This window comes from Calidris pugnax, unplaced genomic scaffold (assembly GCF_001431845.1).
Source record: "Calidris pugnax isolate Ruff unplaced genomic scaffold, ASM143184v1 scaffold170, whole genome shotgun sequence".
Lineage (NCBI taxonomy): Eukaryota > Metazoa > Chordata > Aves > Charadriiformes > Scolopacidae > Calidris > Calidris pugnax.
Window position 1 is genome coordinate 293840 of NW_015090905.1, and position 16195 is coordinate 310034.

General features: G+C 60.9%; 1 protein-coding gene across 1 annotated transcript in view; it reads right to left on the minus strand.

Annotated features, from left to right (window-relative positions):
• The window catches only part of UNC13A (unc-13 homolog A (C. elegans)), an 80115-nt gene that overhangs the window by 15386 nt on the left and 48534 nt on the right, over positions 1-16195 (minus strand). The window contains exons 12-28 of the mRNA XM_014948998.1: positions 15810-15859; positions 14212-14290; positions 12710-12781; positions 12177-12396; positions 10610-10837; positions 8970-9111; positions 8296-8465; positions 7682-7797; positions 7420-7583; positions 6559-6709; positions 4474-4542; positions 4280-4369; positions 3981-4115; positions 3548-3681; positions 3253-3338; positions 2881-3007; positions 2694-2790 (exon numbers count right to left, since the gene is read on the minus strand). Coding sequence (XP_014804484.1) covers positions 2694-2790; positions 2881-3007; positions 3253-3338; positions 3548-3681; positions 3981-4115; positions 4280-4369; positions 4474-4542; positions 6559-6709; positions 7420-7583; positions 7682-7797; positions 8296-8465; positions 8970-9111; positions 10610-10837; positions 12177-12396; positions 12710-12781; positions 14212-14290; positions 15810-15859 — 2130 coding nt within the window. The remainder of the gene's footprint in view (positions 1-2693; positions 2791-2880; positions 3008-3252; positions 3339-3547; positions 3682-3980; positions 4116-4279; positions 4370-4473; positions 4543-6558; positions 6710-7419; positions 7584-7681; positions 7798-8295; positions 8466-8969; positions 9112-10609; positions 10838-12176; positions 12397-12709; positions 12782-14211; positions 14291-15809; positions 15860-16195) is intronic.

A 16195-nucleotide genomic window follows, 5' to 3' on the forward strand; every position in this document is an offset into this window, starting at 1 on the left:
GAAAGCGGGGGGAGCCAGACTCTTCTCAGTGGTTGCCAGTGAGAGGACGAGGGGCAACGGGCACAAGTTGGAACAGAAGAGGTTCCACTCAAATAGGAGAAAAAACTTCTTCACAGTGAGGGTGGCAGAGCCCTGGAACAGGCTGCCCAGGGAGGGTGTGGAGTCCCCTTTAGTGGAGTCCCCTTCTTTGGAGATTTTCAAGATCTGCCTGGATGCTCCTGAGTAACATGCTCTGACAAGCTCTAGGCAATCCTGCTTCAGCAGGGGAGTTGTACTAGATGATCTCTATGGTCCCTTCCAACCCTAAAAGTTCAGTGAAATTCAGCGAAATACCCCATCCTTCTTGTCCCGCTCCAGCGCTCCGTGCAGGAAATCCCGCGAAACCTCTTCATTCTCATCCAGCCACTGGATAACGAAGGGCTGAGGGTGGCAGAGCCCTGGAACAGGCTGCCCAGGGAGGGTGTGGAGTCCCCTTCCTTGGAGATTTTCAAGACCCGCCTGGATGCTCCTGAGTAACATGCTCTGACAAGCTCTAGGCAACCCTGCTTCAGCAGGGGAGTTGGACTAGATGATCTCTATGGTCCCTTCCAACCCTAAAAATTCAGTGAAATTCAGTGAAATTCAGTGAAATACCCCATCCTTCTTGTCCCGCTCCAGCGCTCCATGCAGGAAATCCCGCGAAACCTCTTCATTCTCATCCAGCCACTGGATAACGAAGGGCTCAAACCAGCTGGAAGAGAAGACCCACCCCCGGTGAGGCCAGCTGGCCCCCAGGCCGGTGGCCACCCCCTTGGCCCAGCTCCCCAGGGACTGTACTCACGCCGGGTACTCGGGGACGCGGCTCTTGAAGGAGGGCAGCTCAGTGACATACTCGTTGTAAAGCCACTTCACCTTGAAGTGCAGGTTCATGTAGTCCGCGCTCTTGCACAAGCGGTGCTTGTCGTGCTCTGCACGGGGAAGGCGAGTGCACACGGGGGTCACTTCCAGCCCCAAACTTGTTGGGAGAGTCGCCCCGAGGGCAGCTCTGGGGATGCCAGGGCAATGAGGTGAAGATGGAAGAGCTTCTGGGGTGGGATTTAAGCTGGGCATCGTGTGGATGAGGGGTGAAATGGGCTTCCCCAGGGAAGAGGGAAGGTAGGAGCAGAGTGGGCTCCTGCCAGGCTCGGGGCAGCGTGGTGGGGGGAACACTCACCCTCCATCGCGTACTTCATGTCCTGAGCAAAGAGGTTCCACATCACCTCTGCGCTGATCTTCCCCACGTTCAGCTCCTGGGGGAACCTGGGGTGGAGGAAAAGCACAGCCACGGGGTGGACCAGCCCATCACTTGGAGATATGTATCCCCTCCCCAATACCTCTCAGTTGCCCCAGTTTTCCCATCTGTAGAAGGGTCGTTACAACCCACTTCCAAAGGACTAAGGCTACCGTTGCTGCCGTGTGGGCAACCCCCCGGGTGTGATGCAGAGTCCCCTCTCCCAGCACCTACTCACTGGTTCAGGCAGGGCGTGTAGGAGTTCTTGTCCTCCTCGATGATGGAGACTATCAGGGTGATGAGCTTGGACCAGAAGTCCAGGTTTTTGATGCTGGGACCCTGCTCCTCAGGGGGCACCTCGCCTTTCTTATTCTGGAGGGATGGGGACACAGCAGAGGCTCCGGTCACTCCACCGGGGGCTAACAGGGAGGCAGGAGAGCTCTGGGAACACCTCTGGAGGCCCCCATGCAGCCCCCACCCTTATCTGCCCTGGTCTCAACCCCACACCAGTGGGGCTCCAACCCTGCCCAAGGCTTGGGGCTCATTCCGCCCAGGGCTGAGCGCTCTGGAGAGGGAGCGGGAGAAGGGCAGGGGATGGGGAGTGTCAGTGGGGGGCAGTGAGGTCCCCCCCCAACATCCCAGTGCCCCCCAGCTCTCCCCGCCCCACGCACCGGGTCCGTCTGGTACTCGCGACTGTAGAGCTCGTGACAGTTGTTGAAGATGTACTCGTAGGTGGAGTTGAGGCAGGCCTTCACGCAGTCCTTCACCACCTGGCTGGCTCGGGGGGGGCTCTGCAGCTCCTGGACCTGGGGGTGCGGGGAGAGAGCAGCGCTGGAGGCAGCCCCACAGCTCCAGCCCCCCACCCAGGAGCTACCACGGGGCCAGGGTGACCCCAATGTGGCAAAGAACCAGGGCCGGGGAGGGTCGTGCTCCCACCAGAGGGATGGGGCAAGCGGGGCCCCAGCGATACCTTCATCCGAAAGAAGGTGATGCTGGTCAGCAAATCCACCGTGGACTTGAGATCCTGCAGCCGCTCGGGGCTGCTGGCAGGGAAGTTGTTCTGCCAACGGGGAAGACAAGAGCGGAGTCACACAAAAAACTCACCGAGGAGGCGAGTGGAGGGAGCCAGACTCTTTTCAGTGGTTCCCAGTGAGAAGATGAGGGGCAACGGGCACAAGTTGGAACAGAAGAGGTTCCACTCAAATAGGAGAAAAAACTTCTTCACAGTGAGGGTGGCAGAGCCCTGGAACAGGCTGCCCAGGGAGGGTGTGGAGTCCCCTTTAGTGGAGTCCCCTTCTTTGGAGATTTTCAAGATCTGCCTGGATGCTCCTGAGTAACATGCTCTGACAAGCTCTAGGCAATCCTGCTTCAGCAGGGGAGTTGTACTAGATGATCTCTATGGTCCCTTCCAACCCTAAAAGTTCAGTGAAATTCAGCGAAATACCCCATCCTTCTTGTCCCGCTCCAGCGCTCCATGCAGGAAATCCCGCGAAACCTCTTCATTCTCATCCAGCCACTGGATAACGAAGGGCTCAAACCAGCTGGAAGAGAAGACCCACCCCCGGTGAGGCCAGCTGGCCCCCAGGCCGGTGGCCACCCCCTTGGCCCAGCTCCCCAGGGACTGTACTCACGCCGGGTACTCGGGGACGCGGCTCTTGAAGGAGGGCAGCTCAGTGACATACTCGTTGTAAAGCCACTTCACCTTGAAGTGCAGGTTCATGTAGTCCGCGCTCTTGCACAAGCGGTGCTTGTCGTGCTCTGCACGGGGAAGGCGAGTGCACATGGGGGTCACTTCCAGCCCCAAACTTGGGAGGAGAGTCGCCCCGAGGGCAGCTCTGGGGATGCCAGGGCAATGAGGTGAAGATGGAAGAGCTTCTGGGGTGGGATTTAAGCTGGGCATCGTGTGGATGAGGGGTGAAATGGGCTTCCCCAGGGAAGAGGGAAGGTAGGAGCAGAGTGGGCTCCTGCCAGGCTCGGGGCAGCGTGGTGGGGGGAACACTCACCCTCCATCGCGTACTTCATGTCCTGAGCAAAGAGGTTCCACATCACCTCTGCGCTGATCTTCCCCACGTTCAGCTCCTGGGGGAACCTGGGGTGGGGGAAAAGCATGGACACAGGGTGGACCAGCCCATCGCTTGGAGATATGTGTCCCCTCCCCAAAACCTCCCAGCTGCCCCAGTTTTCCCATCTGTAGAAGGGTTGTTACAACCCACTTCCAAAGGACTAAGGCTACCATTGCTGCCATGTGGGCAACCCCCCGGGTGTGAAGCAGCGTCCCCTCTCCCAGCACCTACTCACTGGTTCAGGCAGGGCGTGTAGGAGTTCTTGTCCTCCTCGATGATGGAGACTATCAGGGTGATGAGCTTGGACCAGAAGTCCAGGTTTTTGATGCTGGGACCCTGCTCCTCGGGGGGCACCTCGCCTTTCTTATTCTGGAGGGATGGGGACACAGCAGAGGCTCTGGTCACTCCACCGGGGGCTAACAGGGAGGCAGGAGAGCTCTGGGAACACCTCTGGAGGCCCCCATGCAGCCCCCACCCTTATCTGCCCTGGTCTCAACCCCACACCAGTGGGGCTCCAACCCTGCCCAAGGCTTGGGGCTCATTCCGCCCAGGGCTGAGCGCTCTGGAGAGGGAGCGGGAGAAGGGCAGGGGATGGGGAGCGTCAGTGGGGGGCAGTGAGGTCCCCCCCCAACATCCCAGTGCCCCCCAGCTCTCCCCGCCCCACGCACCGGGTCCGTCTGGTACTCGCGACTGTAGAGCTCGTGACAGTTGTTGAAGATGTACTCGTAGGTGGAGTTGAGGCAGGCCTTCACGCAGTCCTTCACCACCTGGCTGGCTCTTGGGGGGCTCTGCAGCTCCTGGACCTGGGGGTGCGGGGAGAGAGCAGCGCTGGAGGCAGCCCCACAGCTCCAGCCCCCCACCCAGGAGCTACCACGGGGCCAGGGTGACCCCAATGTGGCAAAGAACCAGGGCCGGGGAGGGTCGTGCTCCCACCAGAGGGATGGGGCGAGCGGGGCCCCAGCGATACCTTCATCCGAAAGAAGGTGATGCTGGTCAGCAAATCCACCGTGGACTTGAGATCCTGCAGCCGCTCGGGGCTGCTGGCAGGGAAGTTGTTCTGCCAACGGGGAAGACAAGAGCGGAGTCACACAAAAAACTCACCGAGGAGGCGAGTGGAGGGGGGGGGGAGGTGGGGAAACTGAGGCACGGCGGGCACCTTACCCGGTACATGGAGAGGTCGATCCGCAGGGAGTTGTGCAGCTGGTCGAGGAGTTTGACGAAGCGCTCTTTCTGCGGAGAAACGCCCCCGGGGCCAGGTAAACGGGGGAAAGGCGCAGGGACCGTCCCCCCTCCCCGCTGCCCCTGCCTTTCTCTGCCCCCAGCCCGGCCCCTGCCACCCCCAGCTCTCATCCCTCTCCTTCCTGCTGTCCTGATGTCCTTCCTTCCCTCCGTCCTTCACGGGAGCCCTGCGGGCAGTGCCCACGGAGAAGAGTGTGTCCTTGCTGGTGGTTGGCAGCCATCGATGGCTCCCGGGTTGGGTACAGGATGGAGAGGCAACACCGCGCGTCCCCTTTCCTCTCACCGTGCCGGGATGCTCTGTCTGCCCTGCCCGCTTGAACCCGGGGCTCGGGGCAGGGAGAGGGTGTGCAGGATGGTGCCCCTCGGCCGCCTGGCCCCGGGCACCGAAGCTTTTGAAGAGCTCAGGAAAATAAAAAAAAAGGGCAGGGAAAAGGAGGAGTTGGGCTTTTGGGCTCCTGCAGCGCTCGCCCGTCTTCGGGGCTGAGCTGCTTCGAGACAAGGCCAAGAGTGGCCCCCGGGAGCTGGGACACCCCCGTGGGCTCCTCGCTCACCCAAGGGGGCTGCATCGAGGGCTGCGGAAGGTTTTTTCCCCCCAGGGAAATGGTCTGCACTTGGGGACAAGCACCTTCAACTCAGGTCAGTGGGAGGATGCGGATCCCACCTCGGGCTGCAGGTCGGCTCTCGGAGCTGAGGGCAAAGGGGCAAAGACCCAAATCTGCCCCAAAACGCTGTCAGGAGGCATTTCACTCTGCATCTCTGCCGGAAGGGGGGGGTTGGGACAACCCTGTGGGCATCCCTGAGAGCCCTGGGTTCTCCCCCTGCTACAGCACGGGATGTACCGGGTCAGGGCTGCACCTGGAGAGCCCGGAGCAGCTCCCCGAGTCCTGGCCAGGGCTGGGGGGGGACAAGGGACAAGGGGACGGGAGAGGGCAGCGGGTCCTGCGCCCGCCTGGCTGCTGCGGGGCCACGCCGGCAGCCTGCACCGGCGACCGCAAACCTTGGGCGCGTTCGCCCGCCGGAGAGGGCAAAGCCAAGGCCCCGGGCCGAGACCGTGCGTCCCCACCACCCAACGCTGCAGCGCTTTAAACCTGGACACGACGGGTTAAAGCGAGACGGCCGGGCACTTTAGGACCCAACCTTTAGGCTCTCTAAAAAAAGAGAAAGAAACAAGTTTTTAAAACCCTCCATGTTAGAGAAAAGGCTTTTTTTTTTTTTTTTTTGGCTTGTTTTCTTTTTTTTTTCCGCTTTTTCCATCCGGTTTCCTCCTGCTGCGTGACCTGGAGGCGCCGCTCGCTGGGCTCTAGCCTACCCCCTGCAACAGGAACTGGGAGATGATCCGAAGCAGCCGCTGTGCTCGGCCCTGGCTGCGTCCCTGGCTACCCAGCACTAATCCTGACCCGGGGCTGGGCACTAATCCCAGCTCGCCCCGTGTGCGTCCGCAGCAACCGCCAGCTGCCCCTGGGACAACACGGGGGGAGCCGGGGCGAGAGCTCAGCCCCACACCCCCGAGGACGCACCCGGCCCCGGGCACAAGCTCGCCCTGCCGGCTCCGAGCGTGGCACCCGGCGGGCACCCATGGGTGCTGGCACAGCCGGGCGGGTTTGCGGCGGCGCTGGGGTGCGTCCCGAAGCGCACAGGGCTGTGCAAAACTCCCGGCGAGCTGCAGGGGTGGCTCCTTGCCACCTCTTTGGGACGTCGCCACCAAGGTTTCCCCCCTGGCCACGTTGCCACTTCCCAGCCCACTCCGACCCCCGGTCGTGGTTTTACCATAACAATTTGGGGAGCAAATTTAGACCTTCTCCCAGGAAGGCGGTGGCTCTTTTCCTTCCTGGAAGGAAAGCGGGATGAATTTTGGGGCCAAGCAGGGGCTGACCCCCCCACCTCGTTGCCCGGCTGCAGTTTGGAGCGGGGTGTTTTGCACGGCCCTTTTTGCCCCTCGAGCCCCCCGCCCCCTCCCAAGAGAAGAGAGAGAAGAAGGAAGAAGTGTTTACGCACCATCGGACTTACCCCGAAATTGGAGGCGGCAAAGCGGTCGGAGGCCGAGACGTTGGTGGAAGCCGTGGTGTGGGCGTAGTAGGCGTTGATGTTGGCCAGGAGGGTGCTCATCACCGCCGGCACCCCCGGGCACATGTATTTGGAGGAAAGGCAAGCAAAATGCCTGCAGAGGGAGGCGGAAGGTGAGGATGTGGGGTCGGAGAGGGGCTGGGTGTGGGAAGGGGCACAGGGGTTGGGGTTCAGGCACGGAGAAGGGGATGGAGGGGTGCACGGGTGCGGGACAAGCTCAGGAAGCATCTCTGCCCCCGTGGCGGGGAGGGGGGTGAAAACGGCAGCAGGGGAGGAAGACGCCGATGGTGACCCCCCCACACCCAGGGCTGCCCCTCTGAGCAGGTTGGGGGGCGAAGGACTCACGTCATGGCCTGGTAGATGGACTCCACCCCGTAGCGCATGGCGAACTCGTCCACGATCTCCTGGGCCGTCTCGTCAAAGTACACCTTCCAGGCGTCGTCCCCCTTGGCGTCGGGGATCTTCACCACCCCGTTGTTTTGCAGATCCGTCACGAAGTGGAACAGGTTCTGGAGGCAGAAATGAGGCCGCTCAGGTCCGTGGGGCTGGTGGTTGGTGGCACAGCTGGGGGGGGGTTGTGCCCCCCACACCTGCCCGGGCTGCTCACCTCGTGCAGGCAGGGTTGGGGTTCAGGCACGGAGAAGGGGATGGAGGGGTGCACGGGTGCGGGACAAGCTCAGGAAGCATCTCTGCCCCCGTGGCGGGGAGGGGGGTGAAAACGGCAGCAGGGGAGGAAGACGCCGATGGTGACCCCCCCACACCCAGGGCTGCCCCTCTGAGCAGGTTGGGGGGCGAAGGACTCACGTCATGGCCTGGTAGATGGACTCCACCCCGTAGCGCATGGCGAACTCGTCCACGATCTCCTGGGCCGTCTCGTCAAAGTACACCTTCCAGGCGTCGTCCCCCTTGGCGTCGGGGATCTTCACCACCCCGTTGTTTTGCAGATCCGTCACGAAGTGGAACAGGTTCTGGAGGCAGAAATGAGGCCGCTCAGGTCCGTGGGGCTGGTGGTTGGTGGCACAGCTGGGGGGGGGTTGTGCCCCCCACACCTGCCCGGGCTGCTCACCTCGTGCAGGCAGGTGTACTGGACGTGGTAAGGGGCCACCTTCTCCTCGCCTTTGATCTCCACGCTGATGTGCAGCCGGATGGCTCCCGACACAGCCGACTTGTCTGTCCTCTTGTCTGGGGGGGCACAGGGAGGGGGATGAGACGTGAGGCTTCCTCAGAGTGACTCTGCTCGCTCCTGGCCCCCAAGAGGGACAGGTGGCTCCAGCACAGAGGGGTTCTTGGGGCTGGGGACAGGGGGATGCCCAGGGCTGAGAGCAGATGGGGTACCGGGTACCGGGTACCAGGGTACAATGCACCAAAGCACTGCAGAGAGGGATGTGCCCATATCTCCAGGCACTACAGAGATGTGGCCTCTCTGTGCCTCAGTTTCCCCTCTGCAGATGGCTGGTGCCATCTCCAGCCAGGTGGCTCCAGACTTCCTTGGCAGAAGGTTTTGAGAACGGCCCTGGGCAAATACTTGATCCCAATGGCTTTCAATATTAAGTGCTTTTAACAGCAGACCCTCCTAATATTCTGAAATCTCCTCCACGCCCGGGCTGGCAGCTCGTGTCCCCGGGGAGCGCAGGGATGGGGGTCCCAGCCCAAGCGGGCCATGCTGGGGCAGCCGGTTACCGAGGTTGTACCAGACGTCCATCTCCCCGCTCAGGGTCCGGACCTCGATGATCGTCTGGCCCAGGAAGTCGTCGGACTCTCTCTTGAAGCGCTGCTTGACGCGGGACTTGATGTCGTCGTCTTCGTCCCAGACACGGACCTTGATGCGGTCGGAGGAGTTATGGCACTCGCTGGGGAGGGGAGAAGGGGGGACGCCCCAGGATGAGGAGGGGAACCCTTCCAGCCTCTCCCCAGCCTCTGCTTCCCTAAACAAGAAGGACCATCCCAGCCCCAGGCAGGAACTGGGGAAGAGAGCGGACGTGGGGCCACCGACCCTCCCTGGTGAGCCCAGCAGGGCTGGGTACTGTGCCCTGGCAGCCCCCAACGCAGCCTGGATCAGACCATCCCAGCACCAGGCAGGAACTGGGGAAGAGAGCGGGCATGGGGCCACCGACCCTCCCTGGTGAGCCCAGCAGGGCTGGGCACCGTGCCCAGGCAGCCCCCAACGCAGCCTGGATCAGCCCCCATCGCTGGGAGCCAAACCCTCCACGGCACAAAACCAGCACTCCCAGTGACCCCAGCAGCCCCCCTCCACCCTCAACTGGGTCAGGGTGAGGCCCCAGCTGACTCCCCACCACCCAGCACGACCACGAGCGGCCAGGGAAGGGGCTGAACAGGCTGGGGGGGGAACTTACAAATGGAAATTCTCTTCCCAGACAGGGTTGAGGTTGCCGTAGATGGTTTTAGTCCTTTTTTTGGTCTTTCCAACCTGGACAGTGACATACGGGTCACTGGAACCCGTCTTGTCCTTCGCTTGCAGGCCCTGGGCACAGACGACTGCAGCGCAGGATGGCACGGCACAGAGTGGCATGGCACAGTGTGGCACAGCATGGCATAGCACAGCATGGCGTGGCATGGCACAGCATGGCATGGCACAGTGTGGCACAGCACAGCATGGCATGGCACAGCACAGCATGGCACAGTGTGGCACAGCATAGCATGGCATGGTACAGCACATCATGGCACAGTGTGGCATGGCACAGTGTGGCATAGCATGGCATGGCACAGCACAGCACAGCATGGCATGGCACAGCATGGCATGGCACAGCGTGGCACAGCACAGCATGGCATGGCACAGCACAGCATGGCACAGTGTGGCACAGCATAGCATGGCATGGTACAGCACAGCATGGCATGGCATGGCATGGCACAGTGTGGCATAGCATGGCATGGCACAGCACAGCACAGCATGGCATGGCACAGCATGGCATGGCACAGCACAGCGTGGCACAGCGTGGCACAGCATGGCACAGCATGGCACAGCGTGGCATGGCACAGTGTGGTACGGCACAGCACAACGTGGCATAACATGGCATGGCACAGCACAGCATGGCACAGCATGGCATGGCACAGTGTGGCACAGCACAGCATGGCACAGCATGGCCACAGCATGACATGGCATAGTGCAGCACAGCATGGCATGGCACATTGTGGTACGGCACAGCATGGCATGACACAGCACAGCGTGGCACAGCGTGGCATGGCACAGTGTGACACAGCATGGCATGGTACAGCACAGCATGGCACAGCGTGGCACAGCATGGCACAGCATGGCATGGCACAGCGCAGCATGGCACAGCATAGCATGGCACAGTGTGGCACAGCACAGCGTGGCACAGCATGGCATGGTACAGCACAGCATGGCACAGCATGGTATGGCACAGCATGGCATGGCATAGCATGGCATGGTACAGCACAGCATGGCACAGCATGGTATGGCACAGCATGGCACAGCGTGGCATAGCATGGCATGGCATGGCACGGCACAGCATGGCATGGCACAGCACGCACAGGAGGGACACAGTGGAGAGAACAGAGAGAGGAGTCAGTGCCAGAGCCACATCGAGGTCCCCGTAACAGGTCATGGCACGGCATGGCACAGCACAGCATGGCATGGCACAGCATGGCACAGCGTGGCATAGCATGGCATGGCACGGCACAGCATGGCACAGCGTGGCATAGCATGGCATGGTTCAGCACAGCATGGCACAGTGTGGCACAGCATGGCATGGCACGGCACAGCATGGCACAGCATGGCATGGCACAGCACGCACAGGAGGGACACAGTGGAGAGAACAGAGAGAGGAGTCAGTGCCAGAGCCACATCGAGGTCCCCGTAACAGGTACCTCGTGTCCCCTGGTAACGCCCCAGGGGCTGAAGCCCCTTTTGCAGGATGAGGGGCGGGAGGGCAGTTGGAGCACAGGGCGTCCCTGCGCAAGGGGACACCCACAAGGTCCCCCATGGCACGTGGTGGCAGGCGCAGCCGGTGCCTACCCGTGATGCTGATCTTGGCCGACCATTTGGAGGTGCCGTCCAGGACACTCTGCTTCACCGCCTTCATCTGCTGGGTGTGTGTGGTCTTGGTGACCCCAAACACCTCCTGGATCAGCTCAAATATCTCAGGCTTGTTGCGCTCCCGGATCTTCATGCGGTCCTTGAGCACCATGATGATGTTCTGGGTCCGGTCCTCAGCTCCGTGCTTGGAGCTCTTCTCCGCCGCCCCTGGGAGAGGAAGTTCAGGTTGGATATTAGGAAACATTTCTTTACTGAAAGGGTTATCCAGCATTGGAATGGGCTGCCCAGGGAGGTGGTGGAGTCACCATCCCTGGAGGTATTTAAGAAACGTGTAGACATGGTTCTTCAGGGCATGCTCTAGTGCCCAAGATTACTGGTTTGTGGTGGGGTGTTGTGTGGGTGGGTGATGGTTTTTTTGGTTGGAGGTTGTTGTTGTGTGTTTAGGTGGTGGGAGCTGGTGTTGTTTGTTTGGTTGGTGGTGTGTGGTTTTTTGGTTTTTTTTTGTTTTGTTTTGTTTTGTTTTTTTTTGTGTGGTTGGACTCGATGATCTCTGAGGTCCCTTCCAACCACTACAATTCTGTGATTCTGTGATTCTGTGATACAATCAGAATCACAGAATGATATGGGGTTGGAAGGCACCTCTGGAGATCATCTAGAATCATAGAATCGTCTAGGTTGGAAGGGACCTTAAAGATCATCTAGTCCAACCATCAACCTAACTCTGACAAAAAAATAAATAAGAAATAAGCAATAAAAAAATCACTAAACCATATTCCTGAGGACCATGTCAACCCGTCTTTTGAACATCTCCAGGGATGGTGCCTCAACCACTTCCCTGGGCAGCCCATTCCAATGCTGGATAACCCTTTCAGTAAAGAAATGTTTCCTAATCTCCAATCTAACCCTCCCCTGGCGCAACTTGAGGCCATTTCCCCTTGTCCTATCTCCTGTGACTTGGGAGACGAGACCGACCCCCGCTTCTCTGCATCCCCCCTTCAGGTAGTTACAGAGAGCGAGAAGGTCTCCCCTCGGCCTCCTCTTCCCCAGACTGAACACCCAAAGCTCCCTCAGCCTCTCCTCACCAGACTTACTCTCCAGACCCCTCACCAGCTCCGTTGCCCTTCTCTGGACCCGCTCCAGCCCCTCAATGTCTTCTTTGTGGGAAGGGGCCCAAAACTGGACACAGTACTCGAGGTGGGGCCTCACCAGTGCCCAGGACAGGGGGACGATCACCTCTTGGGTCCTACTCCCCACACTGTTCCTGACACAGGCCAGGACACCATTGCCCTTCTCAGTCTAACCCCCCCTGCCAAAACAAGTCCCACCTAGAGCAGGCACCTAGAGACAGGGCAGGCAGCATCCTGGAGGGAGCCAAGAGCTCCTCAAGCCCACCACGCATGAACAAACTCAAACCCGGAGGGGTCTACACCCTGCCCAGGACAGATCTTCCCTGCCCACCGCTTCCCTCAGGCCCAAGCTCTCCCCTTCCATCCTCCTCCCTCTCCGAAGCCGGGAGGGATGAGGCTGGGGGCACCGGGCTCCTTACTCTGGAGGCAGTCGGCGTTGAGCAGGTCCTGGCACTTCTCGTGGCACTTGACGCCGCACTCGGCGCAGCGCATGCCCTGCCGGGCGATGCCCCAGAGCAGCCCCTCGCACTCGTAGCAGTAGGTGGGGGTGGTGGCCGTCCACACCTCAAAGTTGTGGGGCGTCGTGCAGGAGATGGGGTACACTAAGGCTTGCAGGGTCTTCTTGTAAACATGGTTTTTCTGGGCAAGGAGGGAAGGGAGAAGGGGAGAAAAGCTCAGGTGACGTAGGGCAGCTGAGCCCTGCGGGACGGCGAGGAGACACCATCCATGGGTGCTGGGCCATGTGCAATGTCACTGCTGGGTGAGGACAAGCAGGCAGAGGACAACCACAGCCATCCCTGGGTGCAGCCATCAGCATCCTTGGCTGCTTTGGCATTGCTGGAGGGGGACGCTGGTGTGGCGCAGACCCCACACCCCCATTGCTGGCCCAGCCAGCTGGGGCTCAGCCCTCCCACCATGACCCCCCGCCCCCCCAAGCCACCCCAGCACCTACCAGCTCCTCGTTGTTCAAGGTGCTCGAGGCCAGCGCGGACGTGATTCCCGCTTTCCTGGACTGGACCAGGGACTGTGGGAAAGAAACACAGTTCCCAGACCCGGCAGAGCACGGGGTGTCCCTCCCGCACACCTTCGGGGTCCCAGTGGCCGTAAAACACCCAGGATGGACCCCCACCCCCAGACAGGGGTGGGCACCAGCTGCATGGGGGTGGCAGTGGGGACAGCCCAGCTCCCAGTGCCACCAGCACTGCAAGGTGCCACCCCGGGGAGTGGGACTGGAACCAGTTTGGGGGCCCGCAGTGTTCCCAGTTCAGAGCCTCTCGACGTGTGTCTGAGACCCTGGGGAGACGGGGGTTCCCAAACCCCGACACCCCGACACCGACACAGCACAGTGCAGAAGCATCAGCGGCGGCCCGAGCGGGCTGGGGGGGGGGGGGGGAGGGCATTTTGAGGGGGGACACAGCAGGATGGGAGAGGGTTGGGGACAGGATGGGGGCACCCCAGGGAGGGCACAAAGTGGAGGCGGCGAGGGGTAGAGAGGGGGAAGGAGGCGAAGGGCACCTAATTTTGGGTGCAAAGGGTGGCAGGGTTCCCATGTCGCTGTCGTCTGTCACCGGTGGGCAGGGGGGTGACAGCAGAGTGACCCTGGCATTACAGCCCTGGGGCTGGGTGAGACCCCACCGCAGGGACAGGGTGACAACGGTGGGGACAGAAGCATCTGTGTGGCTCAGAAAAGCCAGCGCTGCCCCCACTCTGGTCCAGGTGCCCAGCGCCCGAGCTGCTGTGTTACAGCCCAGGGGCTGGGTGAGACCCCACCGCGGGGACAGGGTGACAACGGTGGGGACAGGAGCATCTGTGCGGCTCAGAAAAGCCAGCGCTGCCCCCCCTCTGGTCCAGGTGCCCAGCGCCCGAGCTGCGGGGAGCTGGGGACACCTGGGACAGGCAGGGATGGGGGGGACGGGACGCAGCATCCCATAAAAAAAAAAAAAAGGGAAAGAAGAAGCAGCCTTGGGCTGATGCTTGGTGTAGGGACAGGACCCTGGAGCTCCGTTAAAGAGAAGCAGCCTCGGGTGGGGAGAGCCCAGCTGTGCCATCCCCACAGCTCCCCACCGCCAGGGCCAGGGGACCCCCAAAACAGGCTGGGACACCCCCCTTGTGGGGCTGGAGGAGGCTGGGCCGGGCTGGCCGGCAGCACCCAAGGGTGCTCTCTCTTTAACCACTCGGACCGCGCTCACCAGATCGCTGACTAGAGGGAGAGATTTGCGTCCAGGCTTAATGTCGGGCATGCTGTTAATGCAGCGCAGAAACCTTACTGCCGCCCCCCTGCCACAGGGACGGCCAAGCCAGGCCGGAGAAAAGAAAAAGAGAAAACACAAGCCATGTTAGAGGCGGTTGGGGAGCGGGGCCCGGGGGCCCGGCCATCGGACGGCGCGGTCCAGCGGGACGCAGCGGGAGCGAAGCCGGCAGCTGTGTGGAGCGAGGCGTTAGGAGGAACCTCACCAAATCGCTAACTAAGGGGATGGGTTTTCGCTTGCGTATGTCCGGCATGCTGTCTATAATGATCAGCCCGCCACCCGGCCTGCAAGAGAGACGAGAGTCACAGAATCACAGAATCACAGGTTCACACGGGGTTGGAAGGGACCATCTGGAGATCATCTCCTCCAACCCCCTGCCAGAGCAGGGCCACCCAGAGCAGGTCCCACAGGAATGTGTCCAGGTGGGTTTGAATGTCTCCAGAGAAGGAGACTCCACCACCTCCCTGGGCAGCCTCTGCCAGGGCTCTGACACCCTCACAGGAAAGAAGTTCCTCCTCATGTTTAGGTGGAACTTCTTATTTTCAAGTTTATGTCTATTCCCTCTTGTCCTGTCCCTGGGCACCACTGAAAAAAGCCTGGCCCCATCCTCCTGACACCCACCCTTGAAGTATTTGATCAGATCCCTCCTCAGTCCTCTCTTCTCCAGACTAAAAAGTTCCCAGTCCCTCAGCCTCTCCTCCTAAGAGAGATGCTCCAGGCCCCTCATCATCTTTGTAGCCTCTGCTGTCCCCTCTCCAGCAGTTCCCTGTCCTTCTGGAACTGGGGAGCCCAGCACTGGTCCCAGTGCTCCAGCTGGGGCCTCCCCAGGGCAGAGCAGAGGGGCAGGATGACCTCCCTCCACCTGCTGCTCACACTCTTCCTGATGCCCCCCAGGATGCCCATGGCCTTCTTTGCCACAAGAGCCCATTGCGGGCTCCTGGGCATCCTCTTGTCCACCAGGACCCCCAGGTCTTTCTCCTCAGAGCTGCTCTCCAGCAGGTCACCCCCAACCTGTGCTGGTGCAGGGGGTTATTCCTCCCCAGGTACAGGACCCTACACTTGCCTTTACTGAATTTCACCCAGTTCCTCTCTGCCCAGTCAGCAGGGAAGGGGAAACTGAGGGAGGAAGGGACTCCCTTTCCCCCCTGCCCCCAGCTGTAGCCCTGTGTTCACTCAGGGCTTGGCAGACAGGACCCACCCGTGGGACCCCCGTCCCCACCACCACCCTGGCTGGGGCAGGCATCACCGGACTAAAACCTGGGGGGGTAAGAGGATTCTGGCAGAAAACTGGGATTTTCCCCTGGTGAAGATGTTTCCCTTCAGTGGCGTGGCAGGAATAAAATAGCTCATTTGGCTTAGTTTGGCTTAATTAGCCTTGGCTTTGCGGAATGGAGCAAGAGAGCTGGGTTTTCATCTGGTTACACCAAAGGTGAGCCTTTGGCCTCCTCACAGGCTGCCCACGAGGGCGAGATGTGGGCGAGAGGTTCTGGGTGGCACCACTTGATGCCCCAGATGGCAGGAGAGAAGCAGGAGCTGCCAGCCCAGCTCTGTCCCATCCCGACCCACTCACCTCCTGGCTCTGCCCCTCGGCAGCGGCTCTCAGGGACACGGAGAGGTGACACCCCTGCTGGCTCATCCAAAAGCACCGAGCAACCAGCATTCAGCCCAAAAATCTGCATGCCCACGGCTCGGCAACGCTTCCCCACACCATCCCCCCAAATGAGCTCATTAATCACATCCTAATGAGGGGAGAGCAGCCCACAGGACCCCAAGGGGGGGCAGAAATCGTCCCCATGTACTCACCCGCCTTTGAACCACAGGGATTTAGCCTCTCCATCGCCGTCCCCACGGGCCTGCAAGACACGAGGTGGCCGTCACGGGCGCAGCACTGGCCCCCAGCATGGGTGGCAAACCCTCCCCGGGAGCTGGCAATGCCAGCAGTGGGGAAGGATGGAAGGGGTTTGCAGGGCGGGTGGGGAAAAAAAAGCCTGTTCCTAAAACGATGGGGCTCTTCCCAGAAAGAGCCTGCACTGGGAATAAAACATCCCCAGGAGCCAGTGAGCAGGATTCAGCCCAGGAAGTCGGCAAAGCGTGAAGAAATTCAGAGTTTGGGGGACTGGAGAAGCATCACTGGAAAAGCTCAGCAGGTCTGGATGGACCCGGGTGGAGAGAAGTTCGGGGGGGGGGGG